The sequence below is a fragment of the Convolutriloba macropyga genome, chromosome 1 (assembly GCF_964194025.1).
Source record: "Convolutriloba macropyga chromosome 1, txConMacr16.3, whole genome shotgun sequence".
Lineage (NCBI taxonomy): Eukaryota > Metazoa > Xenacoelomorpha > Acoela > Convolutidae > Convolutriloba > Convolutriloba macropyga.
The window spans coordinates 9,700,278-9,723,403 of NC_134468.1; the positions used below are offsets into that span (position 1 = coordinate 9,700,278).

At 35.6% G+C, this 23,126-nt stretch overlaps 2 protein-coding genes across 3 annotated transcripts in view; one reads left to right on the forward strand and one right to left on the reverse strand.

The window, feature by feature from the left end:
- Positions 1-23,126, forward strand: part of LOC142334816 (neuropeptide S receptor-like) — a 311,777-nt gene that overhangs the window by 84,397 nt on the left and 204,254 nt on the right. The window lies entirely within an intron of this gene.
- LOC142334853 (UMP-CMP kinase-like) lies at positions 7,866-23,117 on the reverse strand. Of its 2 annotated transcripts, XR_012758845.1 has the most exons (6): positions 22,820-23,117; positions 16,489-16,662; positions 9,964-10,202; positions 9,522-9,615; positions 8,410-8,629; positions 7,866-8,071 (listed from the first exon to the last, which is right to left on the reverse strand). XR_012758845.1 is itself a non-coding variant. In XM_075383183.1 (5 exons), the coding sequence occupies exons 1-5, from the start codon at positions 23,057-23,059 to the stop codon at positions 8,576-8,578; spliced, it is 801 nt and encodes a 266-aa protein (XP_075239298.1). In that variant the 5' UTR covers positions 23,060-23,117; the 3' UTR covers positions 8,300-8,575. The 2 variants fall into 2 exon arrangements, 1 of the variants encoding a protein (XP_075239298.1); XM_075383183.1 differs by lacking the exon at positions 7,866-8,071 and having other exon boundaries at positions 8,300-8,629.

Here is a 23,126-nt window from a genome sequence, read left to right on the forward strand (position 1 = left end):
GCCAATTAAGTCAAGAATGTGGATGAGCGGGGTCGTAACATTATGTGCGTACGCACATTACCGAGCCTCCTTGTTAAAATAACAGTTTCGTAGCCGGTTGTGGTAGTTAATGTCTCCACGCTCATTAGGTGAGATAAATTGAATCCGTTTGACGATTATTTGATGAAATTTGAAGATTATGCGATGAAGCAGAAATTTACAAGTTTGACGATTATTCGATGAAGCAGAAATTTACAATATGTAAATTTCTGCTTGATCGAATAATCGTCAAACTTGTAAATTTCTGCTTCATCGCATAATCTTCAAATTTCATCAAATAATCGTCAAACGGATTCAATTTATCTCACCTAATGAGCGTGGAGACATTAACTACCACAACCGGCTACGAAACTGTTATTTTAACAAGGAGGCTCGGTAATGTGCGTACGCACATAATGTTACGACCCCGCTCATCCACATTCTTGACTTAATTGGCTACCAGACGATGAAGAGATAGAAACCTTTCAAAAACAATCATATCGTTCAATAAACAACCAATGGAATACAATACTGCCGTGCTAGAGGGTCGATAAAAGTTATTGATAATAGGACTACTTAGAAAGGACAAAAATAAAAATCAAACAACATTACTTTTGACCAAAACTCTATGTCTATAATAAAAAAAAGATCATAACAAAATCAAACTCGCATCACATAATAATTAAACAAAACAATTTAACCTATGCTTCATTAGAAAAGATAGGGGACCTGTCCTCAATGCGACTGGTTCACAGGTCGACAAAAAAGAGCAAAGAAGTTTTAAGCTCAAAGATACGTTTCTATTTTTGAAAACATTTAATTTTTCGTCATTAATGTTATTAGATATCAACTGAAATAACTAAAATGTTCTTTATATCTCCATAGGAAGCAATTGAGACAAGTCAGTATCCAATGTGCAACTGCACAAAATTTCAAAGCCAATGGGACCTAATATTATTTTTATAAATTGAAAGGAAAACAAAAATCCTTTAAAATGTACAATTAAATAAAATCTCAAATATTTTATAAAATCTCGTAGTAACAGTAGTAACAAAGCCAACAAACAAATTTTTGAAATTAAAACCATTACAAAGATCAACTTATAGCTCACTGAAAACGGGTTGTGACCTGTGCTTACAGAGACTGAGCTAAAAATCGGCCGAAAAACTATTTAAAAAAACGACGAAGCTCAAAAACCCAAATATATTTTTGAAAACAAATATTTTCCAAAATCATAACCAACTTAAGATTTCAGTAAAACGCGATGGAATAAGTTAAACACCTCAGGAAGTCAATTGGGAGTGTTATTAATGAGACTAAATCATCACACTAAAAATAACAACAAAAACAGGGAGAAACCAAAACTTCTACAAGAACTGTAAATCATCACTTTCTCCTCATCTTAACATCAACAAGTCTTCCTCATAAAAATACTAGGTAGACATGACAACAAAAAGAAACCCAAAACAGTATAGAAATCTCGAAAGTTTTTTACGAAACTAAATGGTCGAAGCAAATGGTAAAAGTTGTGTATAAAAACGCTTAGTATCAAAACAAAGAAACGATTAGTTGAATATAGAACCATTACCGACACTAAATCATAACTCACGGGAAATTTTTCCGCCTGTTTTTACTGATACTGCGCCCGAAGTTGAGAAAAATTAGATTAAAAAGTCGCAGAGTTCAAAATTTCAGATTTTTTTCTTAAAACAAATATATTCAAAGCCATAACAGACCTTAGATAACAAATCAAAGAATTGTATAAATTTGTTGATACCTCCTAAATCGTTAAATGGATCGCTGATTGGGGACACGAAGTCATTGGGCTACAAAAAGTATAACAAATGAAAGCAAAACTCAAGGAGTCCATAATTTTTTTACGAAAACAGTTGGTCAGTCATAAAAACCATGATCTTAACTCTGAAACCTTGATATAATCTCGTTCAGCCTCGTTTATTGTCAATAAAATCTGTCATTGATTGAGCCCTGTCTAGAAATTATTGTCAGTAATTTCCATAAATTACAGCGAGAATATTTTGAAAAATAGTTGGCGCCCAATTAAAATCTATAAATTTTTTTTATCGTAAGGATCCACGGTGAGATCAAGATCAACCCAAATTGTGTTGCACGTCTAAAAAAAAACTCAGTTGTTCAAATGGCTGCGAAATAGATCAACTTTTAAACAAATTTTTTTGGTTTGTCAAAAATGAATAATGCATTTTATAAAATTATCAAGTTTAAATTTGCAAAAAACTCCAAATTTCAGAAGACTCTTAAAGCCAGCGTGAGTACAACACGCTCTTTTTTGAACTTAACAAGCATATGGCCGCAGTTTTAAGGTGTCTACTTCCAGCAAATTTAAAGCAGGTGGGCTAAAAAAAGGAAATTTGGTCCAATTTTTGACGAAAAAAGTTCGAATTTTGAAAAATTTAGCATAAATTCTAGCCAAAAAACTCGGATCGAACAATTCAGCAGCCCTCCTCTGTCTTTAGAGATAAAATTGACCATACTACAGTTAACAATTTTAACATTATTTAGTAAAATTGCCCAAAATGTGGTCAAAAATACCACCAAAAATGTGAATAAAAACAGCCGAATTACCTCTAATATTCACAAAACCTTAAAACTCGATAACTCCCTATAAAAAGCGAAAATTGAAAATATATTTTGAGTTCCATAATCTACACTGGACGGGCTTTTTAATGATACCACTCACAACTCTCTACCACGATTATATCGACCGGTCAAAATTGTCTGAACAAAAAATCCCATTTGAGTATATAGTTCCTCCCCCACTAAAGTGGGTCGGAACAATTATCGATGAACATAGTTAGTATACTCGCCGTAGTTAAGCTTTCATAATTAAACTTTTAGCTAAACAAAATTCTGACCGCTGAGAAATTTCAGACCCCTAGTGAAGAACTGATATTAATTCTTTGAGATCTTGAGAGATTCTGCGTAATATATAATCTACTACAGTCTCTTGTACAATCGAGTTATTTTTCTTGATAGCCCACAATAATAACGGCATCATGCAATAATAACGGTATATTTGCGATATCTAGGGGGTCTACAGACTATCAGTAATTCGGAGGTATATAGACTACAGGAGGAGGGACCGTTATGGAGGGACTAAAAATAACTCACATAGAATGTCATCGGAGGTAATTAACCACGGAACATTACAAACACACTGAATACTCTTAAATTTTCATGCCCGACGTTCGAAAACACAAGTCAATGTTCAAAAAGAACGAAGTCAAAGCTCAAGTCCTGAACTGATAAGCTTAAAAAATAACTGGTAGAATAATAGGAGGGAGGGGGGGGCATTTGGGGGAGTGGCATCTTTGAAAGGGAGCTATGGGCTCAAAACTACTCAAAATAATTTGCACCTTGAATATTACCATAGGTTACAAACAACTGAAAATTAGAAACTACTCTAAATGCTAAAGCATCGAAAAAAGTCATTTTCCAAAAAGAGAAGTAGAAGTTCAAGACATGAGCGATATGCTTGAGGTTGAAAAAAATAGCCAGAAGGCCCCGGAAACGAACAAAAGCTTTGTACTAACATAAAACTGAAAGTGAATTTAATAAACCACTTGAAATCGACTGACTATTACAAAATATATTAAATTGGAAAAAATCATTGAACATATACTGAAAAACAAATCTTGAAAAACGAATCCTGAACAGAAGCTGGTAAAAAAACGAATAACAATGGAAAACAAATGCTCTTCGAGTAGTAAAAACCTTATAGATCCTACTCTTCTTCGAGTCCTAAAACCACGATGAGACCAAAAAATTCGACAGCTCAGCTAAATGAGAACAATTTAGATTACAGAACGCTCACAAAGTGACCGGCGAAAAACCCAACCAAAAAGTCACTTTGGAAGAAGGGAAAACTAAACCATCCAGACTAAGAAAAATCATAAGATTTCGGCAGCAATTATTTGCAAAACCAGTTTTCCCTTAAAGTCTATTAATGATGTTGTACGAGCCAAAGTAACGATCAGCCGACTTACAACGGAACAAATGCACCCGAACTACCGTTAGTGGCAAAGATTATTATTTTAGTCTGCTTGTAAAACGCAGTAAGTATGTTTTCAAGGGTTTCATCTGTTGAACTTCTTTACAACCATTAGTACAATTTAAAGTTAACAGAATAAAGCCCATTTCGTCACACTTTTCAATTCACTATTTGTAGAAAACGAACAAAATAGTTAATTAGAAAGCACTTGAGATCAATCAGAAATTTGAAAAACATAGACCACAGATAGCCGTTCTAGCTCTAAAATAGACATGCGATCTCTAGAGTATAGATAAAAACAAGACAACTGTGCTGATTAAGTGGCCGACCGACCTGATCTATTAAACTTATTTAGAACAATTTTTAACAATTGTAATTTGTGCTTATTGCATTTTCGCAGTGATGCCTTATTAAAACGAGCCTTATTGGCGAGAGAAGTGATTCATAATACTTACAGCCCAACTCAGTTAAAACTCACTGCTAATGAGTGTAAAAAATGATGTCACGCACATAAAAGAAGCTGCGACGCAGCTTGAACAGAATAGCTGTTTTGGGGTTTCCTGTGCGACGTGTAATACGAAAAAAGTCACACAAAAACAAGGAAATAGCAGTACAAATCCTGCATCCATTCGGATGATTTTTATTCACTAAAACAAACATAACCGACTAAACGTCGGAAGAATTGTTCTTGAACGACTAGTGGGAGCTCTAATCAATTGCAACCTGCTTCAGTCGGGGGGGGGGGGGGGCTGAATGGGACTAAGAACCTCAATAGTGGGCTTCAAATAACCACATTAGAGGTTAACATATAACACTATTAAGATTTAAAGTGAAAAATGGTATTAGTTTCGGCGCACTTTTCATTTGAATTTTAGTATTAAATTGCCGTCAATTGAGTTCAGCTGCTTGAAATTTTGATGAGAGAGAGAGAGAGAGTTTTAGATCACGCGAAAAGCAAAAAGTCAAAGGGTGTAAAAGTCGCTCGAAAAGTCAAAACCATCACGCGAAAATTTTGCATAAAAAAGACACAGGTTTACAATAATTGCTACGAACTTCGTTCAAGAGCAATTAAAAATTGGACTTAGAGATCACTAGGAGTGGATTTGGCAAACTGTTTAGCAAAAAACGATAAACATAACCGACTAAACGTCGGAAGAATTGCTCTTGAACGACTAGTGGGAGCTCTAATCAATTGCAGCCTGCTTCAGTCAGGGGGGAGGGGGAGCCTAAATGGGACTAAGAAGTTCTATAGTGGGCTTCAAATAACCACAATAGAGGTTAACATATTCCACTATTAAGATTTAAAGTAAAAAATGACACCAGTTTTGGCGCACTTTTCATTTGACTTTTGATATTAAATAGAGTTCAGCCAATTGAGTTCAGCAAATTGAGTTCAGCAAATTGAGTCCACCAATTGAGTTCAGCTGCTTGAAACTGTGATTGAGAGAGAATTCTAGATCACGCGAAATGCAAAAAGTCAAGGGCGTAAAAGTCACTCGAAAAGTCAAAATTGTCAAGCGAAAATTTTGCATAAAAAAAGACACACACGTTTACAATAATTGCTATGAACTACGTTCAAGAGCAATTAAAAACTGAAAACAGTATAAACAGAAAACTGCAGCACGAACACGAAGTCACTATCGAGAAAGCGGATTTTTGTTCACCCTAAAACGTTTTATCACTCTACTTAGAAATTGGGGTGAAAAAACCAGGCCACAAAAGCAGTTACTTTTTCTATCTATTTCTTATTATGGCTTGGCTGGAATCACCACACCCATTTTCATAATAATTGTTTTTCGTATTAAACTTATAATAAATAACGCAGGGTGATTTGTAATTTGATAATTTTGCCATCCATGTATTTAACCTAACGGTTATGCCTTTAATGTACAAGAAATATTTGCATTCATGTCATCAAAATATGTGAACAGAGCATCAAGGGACATCGCTCTAATAAACAATAACTTTGTGAAAAACCAAGATCATTGCAAAATAACAAAGCTCAGCTTTCGGCCTTTTTCATAATAAAATGCAAACAAAGCCAGCGGCTTAAGAAGGGAAGCAATGAGAAAACACAGCGAAATGAGAGCGTGCAAATTATCCCTTTACAACACGAACACATTCGAAATCAAAAGATTCGGTAACAGTTCACATAAATCAAGTAAATCTCTTACAGAACTTCACAGCAACTTAATGCCCTCGAACATTTTAGTTGATCCCGTTTCTCAAGAAAAATTAGCAGGACAGAATGGCGATCAAATCACAAATTCCGCAGAAAAAAGGACCCAGATAATCGCCCCATGCTTTGTTTGAGAGAAATGAAAGGGAGGCTAGCTTTAGCTTGACTGAGGGGGCAGGGGCGAAAGTTTGGGCTTACGAGTGGAATGGGGTGAAGTGGGGGGGGGGGGGGGGGGTAAATGAAGAAAAGGGGTCAGGCGGGGGTGAAGTAAGAAAAGGGGTTAGGCAGGGGGGTTAAAGTGGTGGGAGAGGTGCAACTGATAGACTGATACTCATATCATGGATTTAATGTCTCGAACTGCTTCGGTGACTCGTATATGTTAGAGTATAGTTCAGGGAAGCCTAAGGCAATTAGAGCTCAAAGCCGAGGGCGCTTGCGCCCGAGGTTGAGCTCGAATTGCTGAAGGCTTCCCAGAACTATACTCTAACTTAATTAGACCCCAATTTCCTTGTTCAAAACTCAGAGAGAATTAAATTAAAATTTATAGTAACATAGCAATTCTCGTGCAGCGAATCAATCCAACAATTGAATAATCTTTCAACCCAAATAATATTTTTCTGAATTCCTTGATATTATTGTGGGCGCGAATGGATCGCAGAGGTCGTCAGCCGGCTCTGTTGGGTCACTCTGATTGTCTCTATGGTTTTTAGAAAAATGAGCAATTTATAAAAATATTTCTTTATATTGACTCAATTATAGACCTAAAAAAAGTCCTCTTTGCCGAAGTTGTTATATTTTGTGACTGTTTCCTGTTTTCAATTATCCCCTTTAATTATCTTTGAAAAGTGTATGCTTTGTCTCATGAGAAAAAAATTGGGCTTCCAATAAAATTTTCCAAGAGTCATGCCTGAAGGCTTCCAAGAAGTTTACTCAGTTGACTGCTCATTTTATACAATTTTGTAAGCTTGAACTCTTCGAGACAAGTGTGAAAAGAGAGCGAAAAACTGATTAAGTTCAAAGTCCAGTGTGATTTGAAACGTGAAATCTTGAAAAAAAGTGGCACGCTTGAAAAGTATGAAATAATGACTACTTGCTTGATCAACTTTCCAAATTAGTGATCGAGCCTGACTTTATTGTTGATTTTCTTTAACAGCGAAATTGAGGTCTAAGGATAGTTAGAGACCAGTGAGCCTAAGACAGCCTTAGAGACTAAGGATGTAAGAGAACTTAACGCCCTCAGGGCTTCACCCGTTTATCCCATTTTTGAGGACGAAAAGTTAGAAAAAAATCGATGAAGCGAATAATCGCATAAAAAAACTACCAAAGGACTAATATAATTTCTACAAATTTGTTTGAGAGCAAATAACAACTCAATTTTAGCAATATTTAGCAAACATTCTAGAAATTACCAATTTATTCGTAATTCTTTCACTTTTGATTAAACGGTATGTAAACAATATTATTGAAAAAGGATAATTGAAGAAGAATAGCATTTTCTAAGTGATAAAAATCGAAACATCCAACGGTAGAGCTCAGCTATTGAACATTATCACAGGAAATGAAAAATACTCTAAAATGATATCAAGATCAAACCTCATTCTACTGATAATATAACTTCTTATATAACTACTTGCGCAAAACTTCCTGATTAACTATAATTTATTAAGACATTTTGAAGAAATATTTGAGCATTTATTACACATGTACTCATTGTAACTGTACAAATTTGATTAAAGATATTTTAATGAAACACAAAACCGGTCAGTATGAACACAAATACCAATAGTGTCGCCATTTGCACACTAGTGACGTGTTAGTGTGAGGATAACCACAAGGTGACATGTCAGCTAGTTGAAGGTCCAGACGACCAATAAATTTAAATAAAGAAGCCCAAAATACAACTACTACTGGGCGGAAAAAATTCTCGAAACAAGTGAACCGTATTCGGCCACTGCAATTTTTTCGAAGTTTGTTAGATTTATTTAACAACCCGCGGATGCATGGCCGGTGAGGCATGACCAAACAAACTTATCTCGCCTTCAACACTTGTTAAATATTTATGTTCTCTCAATAATAATATTAATTACTTACTTATCTCACAAATAATTAGTATGAACTGACATATGCCAACCAATCAAATTACCTCGATTAATTTAGTTTTTGTGTTATTTTTGGCTATCTGAACCTTCTGCTATTTGAGAGCACGACACCGAGCATTAGTAGTATGGTTGCAGTTGTAGTACCCGATAAGACCACTTTGTGGAGAGAATAAGGAAAGATAGGATAGGGAAACAGCTGGATACAAAGTATTCACGCCCTGTAGAATTGTTCACTCGATTATCATATCCCAGTTAGGCACATTTGCTTAGGGTCGAGTCGACCACATCCCGTACTTTGGCAAATATCTGAAATGGGCACAAAACTATTATCAGAAAAAACATTCAGTCGTGCCAAGCTTTTTGTCTGGAAACAGCGTTTGAGACTGGAAAGAGTTAGAAGCGGAACTATCTCTGTTTCCTCGGTATGCATGATCGACTGTAATTGGTATTTCCATTTCCTTATATTGACATATACTAATTCTATTAGTTAGTCCCAGAAATTGAAATGATTGAGCATAGCTTAGCGGTTGGGGCATCAATAACTTCACTACAGGCTCTCAAATGAAAAAAAATAGAGACCTCAGGGTGCGATTTCATCGGTCACTCAAACTTCCAAGCAGAGCTCAGTTTGAAAGTTTGACCTTAGAGTTAAAGAAGTGAAAGTCTAAGAAACACTAAGAATCTAACATTGACACTTGAATCAAACCGCTATAAATACTCGACTGCTTCGCTATCGCAGACGGAGACGTTCGATTTATTTCAACTTCTTTTATAATTTTAAGAAGAAAACTTTTCTTTCACTAATCTACAAATTGTCCTTTCGTACCCTTTGATTCTCTCATTCGTTATAACAAAATCTTGGGCCCCATCGGGCCTCGTGCCCAGCACTCGGGCGTAAGCGTCCTCATATCAGGGCACTAAATCCCGCGGGTGACTAAGACTTTGTTCCAACATATACTTAGATAAGCCAGGGTAACAATAAACAAGCCCTAAAAGCTGAAGGCAGCCCAACTCAAGGCTGCGATTTAATCCTGAAATATTTGGTAAAAACTCACGCCAATTTAAACAAAAAAAGTCACACACATAATTGTTGCTTCAAACTTGAATCGAGAGCAATTAACAGGAACGAGGAAATACTCTTCCTTAATACCACTCCAGTTTGTCAAGATTTGCGTTGACTCTGATGTAAAATACTCACTTCGTCAACCGTGGCCTCTCCTTTGAACTCAGAGACTATGTCCTGCTGTCTATACTGTTCTATCACTGTCGCAGTATCTTTGTACGTGTTCAACCTACAACAAACCACAGTTACAGTTACCAAACTGTATCCACTGCTGTTTGAGCAATACTCGTTTCTACCTTATTAAACAATTTTTGTTTTTAGAAAAATTGCAAGCAAGACAACAATTTTAAAAAATGGGTTAAATATGCAAAAATGCGAATTGAGGTGGTGGTGGGTGGTGGGGGGGGGGGGGGGGGAGTCGATTGATGATTGGTCACGTGGGGATAGGGGATGCAATAACTCAGAACATGTTCTCGATTTCCACCGAACTTTTAGACCTTTTAGTTTCGTTTGATCGAGTTCACATGCCGTTCTTGGAAACTACTCTTCACGAACACTAGACTAATCTCCAACTTACCTCTTCTTGATGCTCTCTACATTGTCATCTGTCCTGCCACTACCCCCTGCCCCCCTCGAGAGACACCTGTCGGTGGCAACTTCGTCTGAGATGTTGAAGAAGAGCACCCCATGCACTTTGGCAACTTTCTCCATCTGTTTGTTCCATCCGTCGTAGTTGTCCTTGTTCCTGGGGAAGCCATCTATCAAAAACAGGAGACGCTCACTCGAGTTCACAGCACTTTGTTGCTTTTCCATTGCCTGAAAAGACAGTAAGTCAAGTATTTAGAATTTTATTTCGTCAAATAATTTTTGAATACAAAAACGTAAATTAACGAAATCTTGGTTTACAACCGATCATTGCTATTATTATCAGTTCAGTTTGAATCAACAATGGAATCACTCTCGCTACATTATAGGAAAAATCTTTTGAGGTACTTCGCCTGCTCTCGCTCCCAATTTTTTCCCGCTAATGATTTACGGCCTAGTAAGTCAAGTCAACTTTGAGTCAAGCCTCTATTCTAGTCTGATCATGTCACTTTCACTAAAGCTAATATCAACCAAACAGATCAAACTCTAAAATTGATCATGAGCCGCCTTGGAATACATATTTCAGTTTCTATGATCAGCCCATTTTCAAAACTATTCTGTCGCTGTTCAGAAAATAACGACAACAATGCAAAAAAAACTTTCATCAAAACTTTTAAGTTGAAGTCCATTTCCCATTTTAAGCAACATTCAACTGATAAACTAATCCGCAAACAAAAAACAAGGCGATTTTTTACATGAGTATCAAATTTTTGTATCGGCTAGCAAAGCAAAATTGTCCAATAATTGAGGAGTCTCCAGATAAAGGATCAGGCATAAAAACTTTTAACGCTTTTAAATCAAACACCTTTGATAATTACGCATCAAGACTATTACGCTTCGATAATCATTTTTATTGGTTTCTTTGCCAGAGGCCATTATTTCAACCTACTAATGACTCCATACGTCGAAAGGCATTACCCAATAAACAAGGAGTCTCGTTAATGTGCGATCGCACATATGGTTCCGACCCCCTCATCCACAATTTTGGCATAATTTTCTACCAAATGAGGAACAGATAGAAAAACCCAAAAATTCAATTAATTTTCAAAAAGATTTGTATATGAACGAAAAGATAGCCTCCAAAAGCAAATAACTCTGTGGAGTAAAAAAAATGATGCATTAGATTAATGAGATATGCCAATGTTTCTACATACGGGAATTAAGAACTGTCGGTACACAATTTTTAATGCGGTTACAAAATAACAACAAATAGAGAACAAAAAATCATTTTTTTCGAAAAAAAAAATGTTTCCAAAGAGATCAAAGCCATTAATTAAAAAATGGAATAATTAAATAGGTTCATTTATTCCTCCAAGGGAAACACTTGAGACCTGCACTTATCTAGAACATGTCTTACGTCTACAAAAAGAACGTCAAAAACGACTTAGATCAAAAAATAATTTACTTTGTTTTGTGGAAAACCCGTGTCGAAGCCAGTACAGTCATAACGAACTTTTAAAAAACCTTAGATTTTGTGACACCTTCCCTTGACAACAAAAATGTCATATTTGGCCTGTATTTAACGAGACTAGTTAACAAATAGAAAAAGAAATGAACAAAAATTGAGAAGTTAAACCGTGTTTTTTTGGAAAACAACTGTTTTCAGAGTCATGAAAGCCATCAGTTATCTACTAATATCCAAATATCTGCTCATCTGTTCTTCCATGATTACCAATAAAACCATGTTATTGTACAGGAAAATAACAATAACCGTGTTATTGTACGACTGAAAGACAAAGTAAAAAAATAAAAAATATTTGAAATTCTTTAAGAAAGTAGTGTCGAAGCCGTTAAAACCATAACCTACATCTTCAAGGATCATATTATTATCAATTGTGCTCTTTTTGAACGCCAATAATGTGATATATGAACTGTCAATACCGTGAAAATGTGACAAATATAGAAAATGTGAAAAATGGGCAAATACCTAAAAAAAAATAAAATTTTAAATCTAGTAGTATCAAAGCAAGAAAACCATAACTTAAGGCGTAAAACCCCAACAATGATTGGATTTATATTCAGTAGAAAGAGGATGCATTCTTTCATTGCTGACACTAATCTGCAAGTTGACCAAATTAAGTGAAAAATGGAGGCAAAGTTCAATAAGCCATTATTCATTTGAAAACCAAATTTTTTTTAAAGTCAAAAAGACCATAAGCTGTCAAGTAATAAACTAGACAAACTATTTTGGAGCTAATTAGGAAGTCAAGTGGACCTATCAATAGTGAGCTTTGATTTGAAATTTTCTTTTATTTAAATAATATAAAAAAGATCGAATTTTTTTTTTAATAAAAAGACCGACTGATTAACATCCGAATTATTTTTGGATTGTAACAGTCCACGATTGGTCCAAAACTAGCCCTGCTAATGCTGTTTGCCAATTAAGAACACCTAATTTTTCGAGTGTTATAGATATAGATATTTTGTTAGTTAAAAAATCAAAAACAAATGCCGCGTTTTTAATAATCAACGAGTAAAGTTAGCAAAAAACGGCAAAGTTGTAATTACGGAGCACTCCCAACCGAAGTTGAAGTATAAATGGCCCCCTTTTGCGTCTACAAAGAATGTGTTGGTGGTGTTTGGGTGTGTACTTCCTGCAAGTTTAATCAAAGTGGACTAAAGAAACCTATTTCGTGCTGTTTTTGATGAAGAACTCTGAATTTTGAAAACATTTAGCCAGAATTTTTGACGAAAAAGAATTAGCCAAGAATATTTTTTTTGGTATTTAGCAAAAAAAAAATCAATAAACATTTTTTAACAAAATTTTAAAATTTTAGCAAAATTGTAGTCGAAAATTGGCGAAAATTCCGGAAAATGTGAATAAAATCAACGGAATTCAATCTATTTTCTCAGAAGTTTAAACCTCGATAACTCCCTGTAAAAAACGAAAATCAAAAAAATCTTTTTCCATATTCTATGCTGGACAAGCTTTCTAATGATACCAGTCTCAACTCTCTACGGTGAATATATCGATCGGCCAAAATTGACTGAATAAAAAATCCCATTTGAGTATATAGTTCCTCCCCCTCAAGAGGGTCGGAACAAAAAAACAGGAGTCCCATTTTACTCTGTATTCTTGTACGCAATATGAACAAGGATATTGGATTGAAAAAAAACATAACCGACTAAACGTCGGAAGAATTGCTCTTGAACGACTAGTGGCAGCTCTAATCAATTGCAGCCTGCTTCAGTCGGGGGGGGGGGGGGGGGGAGGAGGAGGGAGGGGGAGCCTGAATGGGACTAAAAAGTTCTATAGTAGGCTTCAAATAAGCACATTAGAGGTTAACATATACCACTATTAAGATTTAAAGTAAAAAATGACACCAGTTTCGGCGCACTTTTCATTTGACTTTTAGTATTAAATTGCCGCCAATTGAGTTCAGCTGCTTGAAATTGTGATTGAGAGAGAGAGAGAGAGAGAATTTTAGATCACGCGAAATGCAAAAAGTCAAGGGCGTAAAAGTCACTCGAAAAGTCAAAATTGTCAAGCAAAAATTTTGCATAAAAAAGACACACTAGTTTACAATAATTGCTATGAACTACGTTCAAGAGCAATTAAAAAGAAAAACATGAGTAGAAAAAATGAAAAGATAGAAACGGACAGCTTGCTTTATTACACAAGAGAAAAATTGTCCTAATCAGGAGCACAAATTATTCGGATTAGGTTGAACCAGTTTCTACATTGATGGGGTTCACAATCCTCGTATAATGAGGTAAACTTGGATAACAAAGGAATGCGTATTGATGTCCTGGCCTGATCATTTTCCCTCTTTAATGGCCAATAAGTCAAAACTTGAATTAAAAACATAGCCGGACAACTCCTGAAATCCATTCCACAAAATTAAGAAATGTGAAAATCCCTGACCCGACCAATCAAATATTATTAGCCAAAATTAGTTTCAGAAATTTTGAAAATTAAAAACTGCAGCATTTAAGCTGTATATACTTTTGGAGATTTCAAAAACCAATGTTAACAAAGCAAATACACGACCGGGAGAAAATGTTGCTGAGCGTATGAGAGGTAAGAATCGTATGATCGTCAGGCAAAACAATGTTAGAACACTTAATTTAGCAAAAAAACTAAAGATTCGATAACAATTTTTGGTGCTAATGTCTTCAAATCTAAGATTGCAATGATAAAATTAGGAAGTCAAGTCTTAAGTTCAAGAACCACATGAACTCAAAAAAATACAAAAAAGAAAAAAAGAAAAACATGACTGACTAACGTCGGGCGAATTGCTCTCAAACAACCGGCGAGCGGTTGGCTTTGTCAGTAGCTCGCCAAGGTTTAGTGAGGCTAGCTGTAGCTTGATTCGACTCTGCAACCTCTACTTTTCTAGCCTTGTTAAATAATAAATCAAATAAACAACTGATATTTTAAAAATTTGCAAAGATTAAAAGAAGACCTTCCAGATTTCGCAGTGAAAATGTTCACAACTATTTTTTGTCTCGGGAGTTATGTCAAGTAACCCATCTGCAAGACTTGAAAAGCTTCGTTGGCCAGTAATGATCGTTTAACTCAGAAAAGGACCAAAAGATTCAAAAAATTTGAAAAAAATAGCAAATTTTAACAATCTTGCTAAAATTCAAGACATTAAAATCTTCAAAACCATTTCATTGTCTCAAGAGACTATCCAGTATCCCAATTTCAAGCTTTAAATACTTTCACTGGCTCAAAGATCCATAAAATTGGAACATGATAATTTTAAGAAAATTTGAAAAAACAAATTTTATCAAAAAATTGCTAAAAGTGGAGTCATTAAAATATTGATGACCATTATATTGACTCTGGAAACTATGCGACAGCTTATCATCAAGCATTGGAGGGAATCCCTAGAACCCTGCGCCGGAAAAAAATGATTAAAAATTCAAATAGTTTTTAAAAATTGCTGACATTAAAATATTGAAAAAACATTCCATTACATCTAGAAGCTATGCAGTATCCTATAATCAAACCCTAGAGGAGTTTCGTTGGCTCTTGAGGCTGAAGAAAACTAAAAACCGACAAAAATTTTCAAAAAACTTGAAAAAATGCAAGTTTTATCAAAAAAATGATAAAATTCGGGGAAGGAGGGGTTGGAAAAAGTGGGTGATACCTGTCTATTCCGTTTTTGAGGACGAAAACTCAAAAGCGTCAGACGAAAAATCGGTCAAGCGAAAAATCGCATAAAAAGACTGACAGGACTAGTATAATTGCTACAAACTTAGTTTGAGAGCAATTAAAAACAAAAACAACCCAAAAGGGTACTGCTCACAAACACCTGATCTGCTGATTCGTCACTAGCTAGTAGCTAGCAATGGTTTAGGGATACTAGCTTTAGCTTAATTGAAGGGGCGTGGGGTGTGCGCGGGGGTGGGGTCGAGCGCGCCGGTTTACATGTGGAACGGTGAGAAGGGGTGGGAATTGAGGTGCAAGAGGGGGAAGGGGTGGAGGGGGTTAAATGGAGGTCTGATATGGGTGAAGTGAGGTGGGGTATGTCTCCAAAACAGTTTTGGTTAATCGAATACTTAGAATCCAGTGAGCCATAACGCTTTAAGAAAACTAGAAAACTTAATGACCTACATGTTTATCCTGATTTTTATCCTGGGCTTTACAGTCAAAAGGACCTGACACAAATTGGTCAAGCAAACAAACGCATAAAAAGGTCTATTAACCATAGGTCTTATAACCATAGGTCTATTATAATTGCTAAAAAATGGCCTATATTCTGAATGCGAATACCCTCAAAACAAACTCTGCGCTGCAAAAATCTACCCATTAACACATGGACAAATTTTAGATAGTTATCATGACTCCTAATTAACACAAAAAATATTGAAAAACGACAAATAATTTTGAAAAGACTGAAATCTAAAAAAAAAAAACAACTTTAGCTGGCGCAAACAACAGATTTACAACAAAAAAATAGCATAGAAATATGTTTCAGATAGCCTATGAGCGACCCAGATAAACTATAACCACCCTCCAACGAAAAGTAATTTAACAAGAAATTTGACATTCTGGGTTCAAAAACATAAAAATGAGAAATAGGTTTCTCAAAGTCTATGACCGACCCCTATAAATTGTGACCAACCTCCAACGAAAAATATTTGGACAACACCTACAGAAATTTGGCATTCCAGGTTCAAAAAATATCAAAAACTGACCTTTTCACCTTGAAGTTAGGCCTTACCATCAACATCAGGTCAATATGCATTACTAAAGCCGGTAAAGAGACTTACAAAAATCACATAAAAAGGCCAACAGGACAAAACATTTATTTAAGAGCAATTAACCCTTCAAAAATCACGATTTCTGTAGAATCAGGTTTGGGTTTTCAATGAGCAAAATCGTTCTGAATTTTGTCCAGGCTGATACAAATACTTATACAAACCCCCACCCACCCCCTTTAAATATTGTCAAATATGAGCGAAACCAAACTTGTTGAAAGCGGTTTCTGCTGCCATTGTGAGTTACCTTTTGTAAGAGTGATATTGTGATTTGAACAGGTACAATTTTGCCCTCCTTGATGTAGTTTTCAATGAGTTCACTTGTCTCGTCATTCTCCTTCCTCTTCTCTCTCAAGAGGTCTCCTGCTGAGAGGTGTCTGCATCGCGAAAACTCACTGATGATACGGTCACACTGTGTACCCTACACAAAATAACATAGTCAGCAGACTGCCGAAGATAGCTGCGAACGAGACTTCTCCGCCGTAATATATAATGCAAAACTTATTTCCAATTGAAGTTGCCTTCTGGTCAAGCTGCCTGATCACTAAAACCCTTTATTACATCAAAACCCCCCTGTTAGGGGGTCCTTTATTGACCGTTACAGGGGTTTTGAGCACCCTTAAATCAGCTTAAATTTTGTGCTAGAAGTCATTTAGACATCTAAGAGAAAGAAATCAAGCAAAAAATCAAAAAATCACAGCAAGTGGGTGCATTAAATGACTTCAAGCACCCAAAAGCAGCTGAAGAGTGGAACGAACACATGTTCGAAACAAAAACCATACCCGGCAGATTGTCGGAAAATAGCCGCCGTTGATTCCAATAAGCATGATTGGTATTAAAAGAACAGAAGATATTGAAAAAAAAAAGATTTTTGTACAAAAACATTTTTTTAGGTCCGATTTATTTTGATGGCATTTCGTAGTTGAACATAACGTACTTCTGTTTCTTAGAGAGAGGCTACAGGGGCTACTATCAATACCAATAAGCATTAGAGATGGTAACTAAGACTTATAGGAACGACGTTCAAATAGCGGGCATCTAAAATTGGGCTTTATGGGTTTATCCCGTTTCTACTTTTGACTTCAATTGTTTATACTGACTCTGTTTATTTTGAATTGCTTTGCTGAGCAACTGATGTTCAAAATCACTTTTAGCAGAATGAGAGAAGAGAGAAACTAGCCCAGAGAAGTCAAAAAGATATCACTCAAAATGTTGAAAAAGCGGCAAAATGAGGTAAACCGAAACATTTTTTTATTCGAAGAAGTAAAAAAAATAGGAGCGCTATAAAAGCCGGCTGAGAAGATGAGGGCCGGCTATTAACAACACAAAAACATAGCCGTAAGAAATCCGGAACCAACTCGTAATCTATATAGTTGGTATCTCCTAGCAGAACGCAGAAAAATAACAATCTTAAGATAACTAACCAAAGAAGTGTCAGGCAACAAGTAAATAAACAAAAATTAGAGAAAATTCATTTAATTTTTCAAATAATACAAGTATACTTACCAACAAAAACTTTTGTTTCGTGCAATCTAAAATATAAATTTTTGGAAGGAAAAAGTAAGAAAGGTTCTCATTTTTGACGAATTTCATGAGGAAAAGACAACTTTGCACAAAAAAAACATACTGAATTCCAAGTAGACATGGTCTGCAACCAAAATGTATTAAAGCAGTTGAATTGAGTAAAACCACACAATGAGCCACAAATGGCTAAAATAACTTTAAAATTCCGTCAAATTACGCGTAAAACTGTCTTTTTTAAACCAAAAAGGTTCAAAACGCTATCAAAACAGCCTGAACAATATTACTTCAGTTTACAGTAACCTCATAGAGAGCATCAAAAATTTAATAATCTTGAAAATCAGGCATATAAACAAAAAGAAATTTGCGCGCTTACCGAAAATTTGTGCACACCTACATTTTTAGATGTTTCAAAAGAAAGTATGAAACATACCCGGCAGATTGCCGGAAAATAGCCGCCGTTGGTTCCAATAAGCATGATTGGGATCGAAAGAAAAGATATTGAAAAAAAAAGATTTTTATTCAAAAACATTTTTTAAGTCCGATTTATTTTGATGGCATTTCTTCGTAGTTGAACATACTTCTGTTTCTTAGAGAGAGGCTACAGGGGCTACTATCAATACGAATAAGCATAAGAGATGGTAACTAAGACTTATAGGAACGACGTTCAAATAGCGGGCATCTAAAATTGGGCTTTATGGGTTTATCCCGTTTCTACTTTTGACTTCAATTGTTTATACTGACTCTGTTTATTTTGAATTGCTTTGCTGAGCAACTGATGTTCAAATTCACTTTTAGCAGAATGAGAGAAGAGAGAAACTAGCCTAGAGAAGTCAAAACATTTCACGCAAAATGTCGAAAAAGCGGCGAAATGGTAAAGCGAAAAAAAGTTCGACGAAGTAAAAAAAATAGGAGCGCTCTAATAGCCGGCTGAGAAGATGAGGGTGGCTATTAACAAGATAACGATTCTCTTTTCTCCGCTATTCCAACGTATTCTCTGAAACAAATTTTTCAAACAGTATTCACTTCCGTTTTTCTTTCGCTCGCAACAGGGAACCAGAACGCTCCCCCTAGTCGCAAAAAAACGGAGCAGAACAAAGTCCAGGTCTTGAACAAAACTCAAAAAAGTCACTGACCAAACAATCAAGTAGACAGCAAAAACAGGAAGAGACGCGAAAACCACAGAAATAAACCATATCAAAAACGAAATAAAACAGACGTCAAAGTCAAATTGAGGCACGTCAGGAAAACCCACTCCATACTTAACGGAAATTAAGAAACAACACATTTTCTCACTAGTCCCATTTGATTTCAAAGATAATCAGAATGAGAGAAAGATCTTTAAAAAATATAACAGTCGAAAACACTTTTCAAGTTTGCCTTCAAAAATAGTCAAATTGTGTTGACAGATCTTTCAATAAACGACAGCCAACGAACACATTTCGAGGTCTTCTGATGTTCAACATATCAGGCAGATTACCAGAAAATAGCTGCTATAGCTTCGTAGACATTAATCCTCAAAATACCTATAAAAATTTGAGATCTAGAAAATTACAGAAAACGGTTTTCGAGTTAATTGTTCATGTATTTAATTGATTTAGACTTAGGTAAGGAAAAGATCGCACTGTTTACGCGAATTAACAAAAACCTCGCTTCAATAAGTACGAAAATGAAAACGCACGCAATTCAGTAAAAATTGAATGAATGAACAAAACAAAGCTAATTTGACGTGACGTCATTTGGCCGAAACAAACATCTTTACGATGAAACAAAAATCAAGCGAAAGCCAATTTAACATCCACTGACGTCTATCCATAGATGTTTATGGTCGGTTAAACATTGACGCCAATCATTAGAAGGTGCGTTTAGCTATTGCAGCGAAGCAAAGAAATTTTTTTCTGACAAAATTATTCAAATAGATGGTAGACAGCCAGCAAATAGCCAGCATAGCTTCATAGAAAATAGCTGCGATAGCTTTATAGAGCTGGAGTTTCACAATACAAACGAAGAGACCTAGAACTAACTTAAAAACTCCGTTTTAAAACATAATGTTTTGATGTCTTTAATTCATTTAAAATTATTTACTGAAAAGCCGCTAAGTAGAAAAAAATAAGAACCCATAATATGCAGAGAAATTATAGTCAATCAAAAAATCAATTTGAGAGTCGGTTAAATGAGTGAATTAAGTCACGTAACTTTCAAATTTACCCACGAGAACGAACAAAAACTCGATCGGATGAGTGTGAAAAAGGACATCACGCACACAAAGCTATCGAACAAATGCTTTGAAGAATAAAATAGAAGCGCATTTGAAGTGAGCGCGACACCACCAATCGCACAAAAATTGACAAAAAAAACATAGAACATAGCTGGCAGATTGCCAGAAAATAACCGCAATAGCGTCGCAGATCTGCAGTCTCAAAAAAAGTAAAAAAGACTAAAAAAATTCGTCTTTTCATTGAAGGCTGATATGTTATATTTTGATTAAAAAACTATATAAGTTTTTGCTGCCTCTATTAGCTGCTCTCAAATCACCTTCATTTAGAGTGACACACACTCATTTTAACTTATCTCTTTGAATTAAGGTAAACAAAAGTTAATTTCAAAGTGAGGAAGTCATTTTTGAGAGCGAGGCAAGTCAAGTGTGACCAAAAATTTAACCACGCGAATGCACAAAAAAAAACTCGTTCCACTAAGAGCAAAAATGACGTCATGCACGCAGTTTGGTCAAAATTGCATGAACGAATGAACAAAAAGCAGATTTGAGCTGGTTGTGACGTCAGATGGTCGTAACAAGTCTTGACGACGAAATAAAAAAAACCAAGAGAAGGCCAATAAAAGCCCCAGCTATCGCTTTGCTGCTATTAAACAAGGTTTCAAGCAAATTTTCACTATGTCTGTAATGCATAAACATACCTGGCAGATTGCGGAATATAGCCACAGGGGCTAGTATCAATACCAGTAAGAATTAGAGATGATAACTAAGAACTAATAGGAGCGATATAATAGCCGGCTGAGAAGCTGAGGCGGCTATTAAAATTTTAAGTTAATATAAAACTTCTTGGCACTTTTAATATGACTTTTTTCAGCAATTTTCAAAATTTCGGTTAAAAACACACGACTACAATAACTGCTGCAAACTTTGTTTGAATTCAGGTATAACTGGCCAATGCAGTCGGAAATGTATAACATCTCGGAACACTAACAGCAAATTGATAAAATCTGATTAAATTGATCTTTTTCGTTTGAGCCACTAATTTTAGTGGGTGCATAGTATTTGCAACCTCAAACACCATAATGATTTTATTTTAAATGGCACTCGCGTCGTAATGCGGTGGGTGGGGGCGAACAGCATATTGGTGGCACAAACAGAAAATCGAAAAAGATCATTCTTTTCTCATGAAGCTCAAAACGGAGAATTTAATTCTATTCCAAAAATTTTCTTGGATCTATTTTGTTAACGTTTTTACTGGTTCCTTCATAAACTTTTCTAACGGCACTAGAGGAAAAAGTCACCACACACTATTTTTCTCAAAAAGATCAGTACTTGATAAGAGAAAAACTGTGAGAGGTCAATATTTAGATCCTTCAAAAGATTTCGATTCTATAAAATTTGAAATACGTCTACGGAACCTTGAGACCACGGTTTTGAAGAACACAAAACTTATTTAACAAAAAAGATTTGAGTAGAAAAAGGCAAAGAATAGTCCTAACTGTCAATCAATCAGACTGGATAACTTTGAAAAGAGGGTTTCCACACAGTACTGCTTTAGGTTTTCTGCAATTCTACATTTACGTGAATAAATTAGCAAAGAGGGTAACATAAAACTATTCGGTTGGACGATAAGCAGACTAAAATTTTTATTTTAAATAAGACACTGATAACATTCTTTCAAAACAAAGAGCAATGAGTGTTTAAGGGATTTTTCTGTTTGTTCATGCCTGGCTGATTCATTTGTTGCAAAAGCCATTCCAATTTATAATCGTATTTCTAAAATTAAGTTTGAAACAACATCGAGAGCTTCATTGAAAAAAAAGTTGAAAGAACGTGGGAAGAAACTTTGTAAAGCGCCAAAAAGTTATTGAAATGCAAGATGTTAATGATAACATTTGATTCAGCATAGCCGGCAAATTGTCAGAAAATAGTCGCCAATGACCCACTTGCCACACATTAGGATTGAAACAGAAAAGGGAACAATAAGAGATAGAAATTCAATGTTTAAATTTTACGATGATAAATTCTCAACTCTACATTGCCTCTTTAATATTTGGCTTTTTATTCGTACGTGAATCAGAAGAAACTAAACGTTTTTTTTTAAATATTGCAACGATAATTGCTGCCTATTAAGCTAAACAAACCATTGTCAATACAAAAAGATAAACTAACTAACGTTGACTGAATTTGCTCTAAAAACAGGCGGGGGCAACTTAATTTTGGGTGTGTAGCTTAGAAATTTTTTATGAGTGCAAAAACTCGGACCTCATAGTGGTTCGAACCCGCGTTCTCACCTCAAAGCAACGACGACTTTGATTCACGACCGTTTTTGTATTAAGAACAAGCATTGAGAGCAAATGAGATTAATGAAAAATGAAGAAGTGAAGCGTAAAAAAGTCACTGAAGAAGTCAAATTTCGCATAAAAGAAGACACAAACACGCATTTACAATAATTGCCTCAAACTTCGTCCGAGAGCAATTGAACACTCGTAACTTTGTGTCCTACATGTCGCTGAAACATTTTGTTGGCTGAGTGGGGAAAGGTGCAAGTCCTGAAGTTCATATCCGGGTCTTGGAAATAAACTCCCAAGGAAAATAATCCCACCTAATGATTCTACTAGGAAATAAGCACCCACGGAAATAAACTCCATGTTAACATTGAACTTCGGTCATCATTTGCTAGACTGCAATAGTTCCATATCAAGTCCCGTGGGCCGCTATGGCATGGTCACTTCTTATTGGCAAAGCATGGCTAAAAAAGCACCCTAAGAGTAAATTTGGGGTTTATTTCCGTGGGGGTTTTCTAAAACCACCCTGTCCAGATTACAACAAAGTCCCTTACCTTTCCAGATCCAGGCTTTCCCAACACAAACAGCACATTAAGTGGCCCGTCAGACATGGTACTGAGGAAGTGTACAGCAGAATAGTGATATTGGTGAACAGACTTGAAATGATCACGAGACGATTTAAACGTGTAGCTTGGCAGCAGTTGTGATTGTGTTAGTCGTGGTGTACTAAGAAGGCAAGAACAAGCAGCACGTTTGAGACCGTTCTTCAATATGGTCACTTGCTTCGATATCATACAAAACTGACTCTGCTACAAATTGTCACTGGAATCACAATAAACTAAGTTTCATAGTACATCTGAA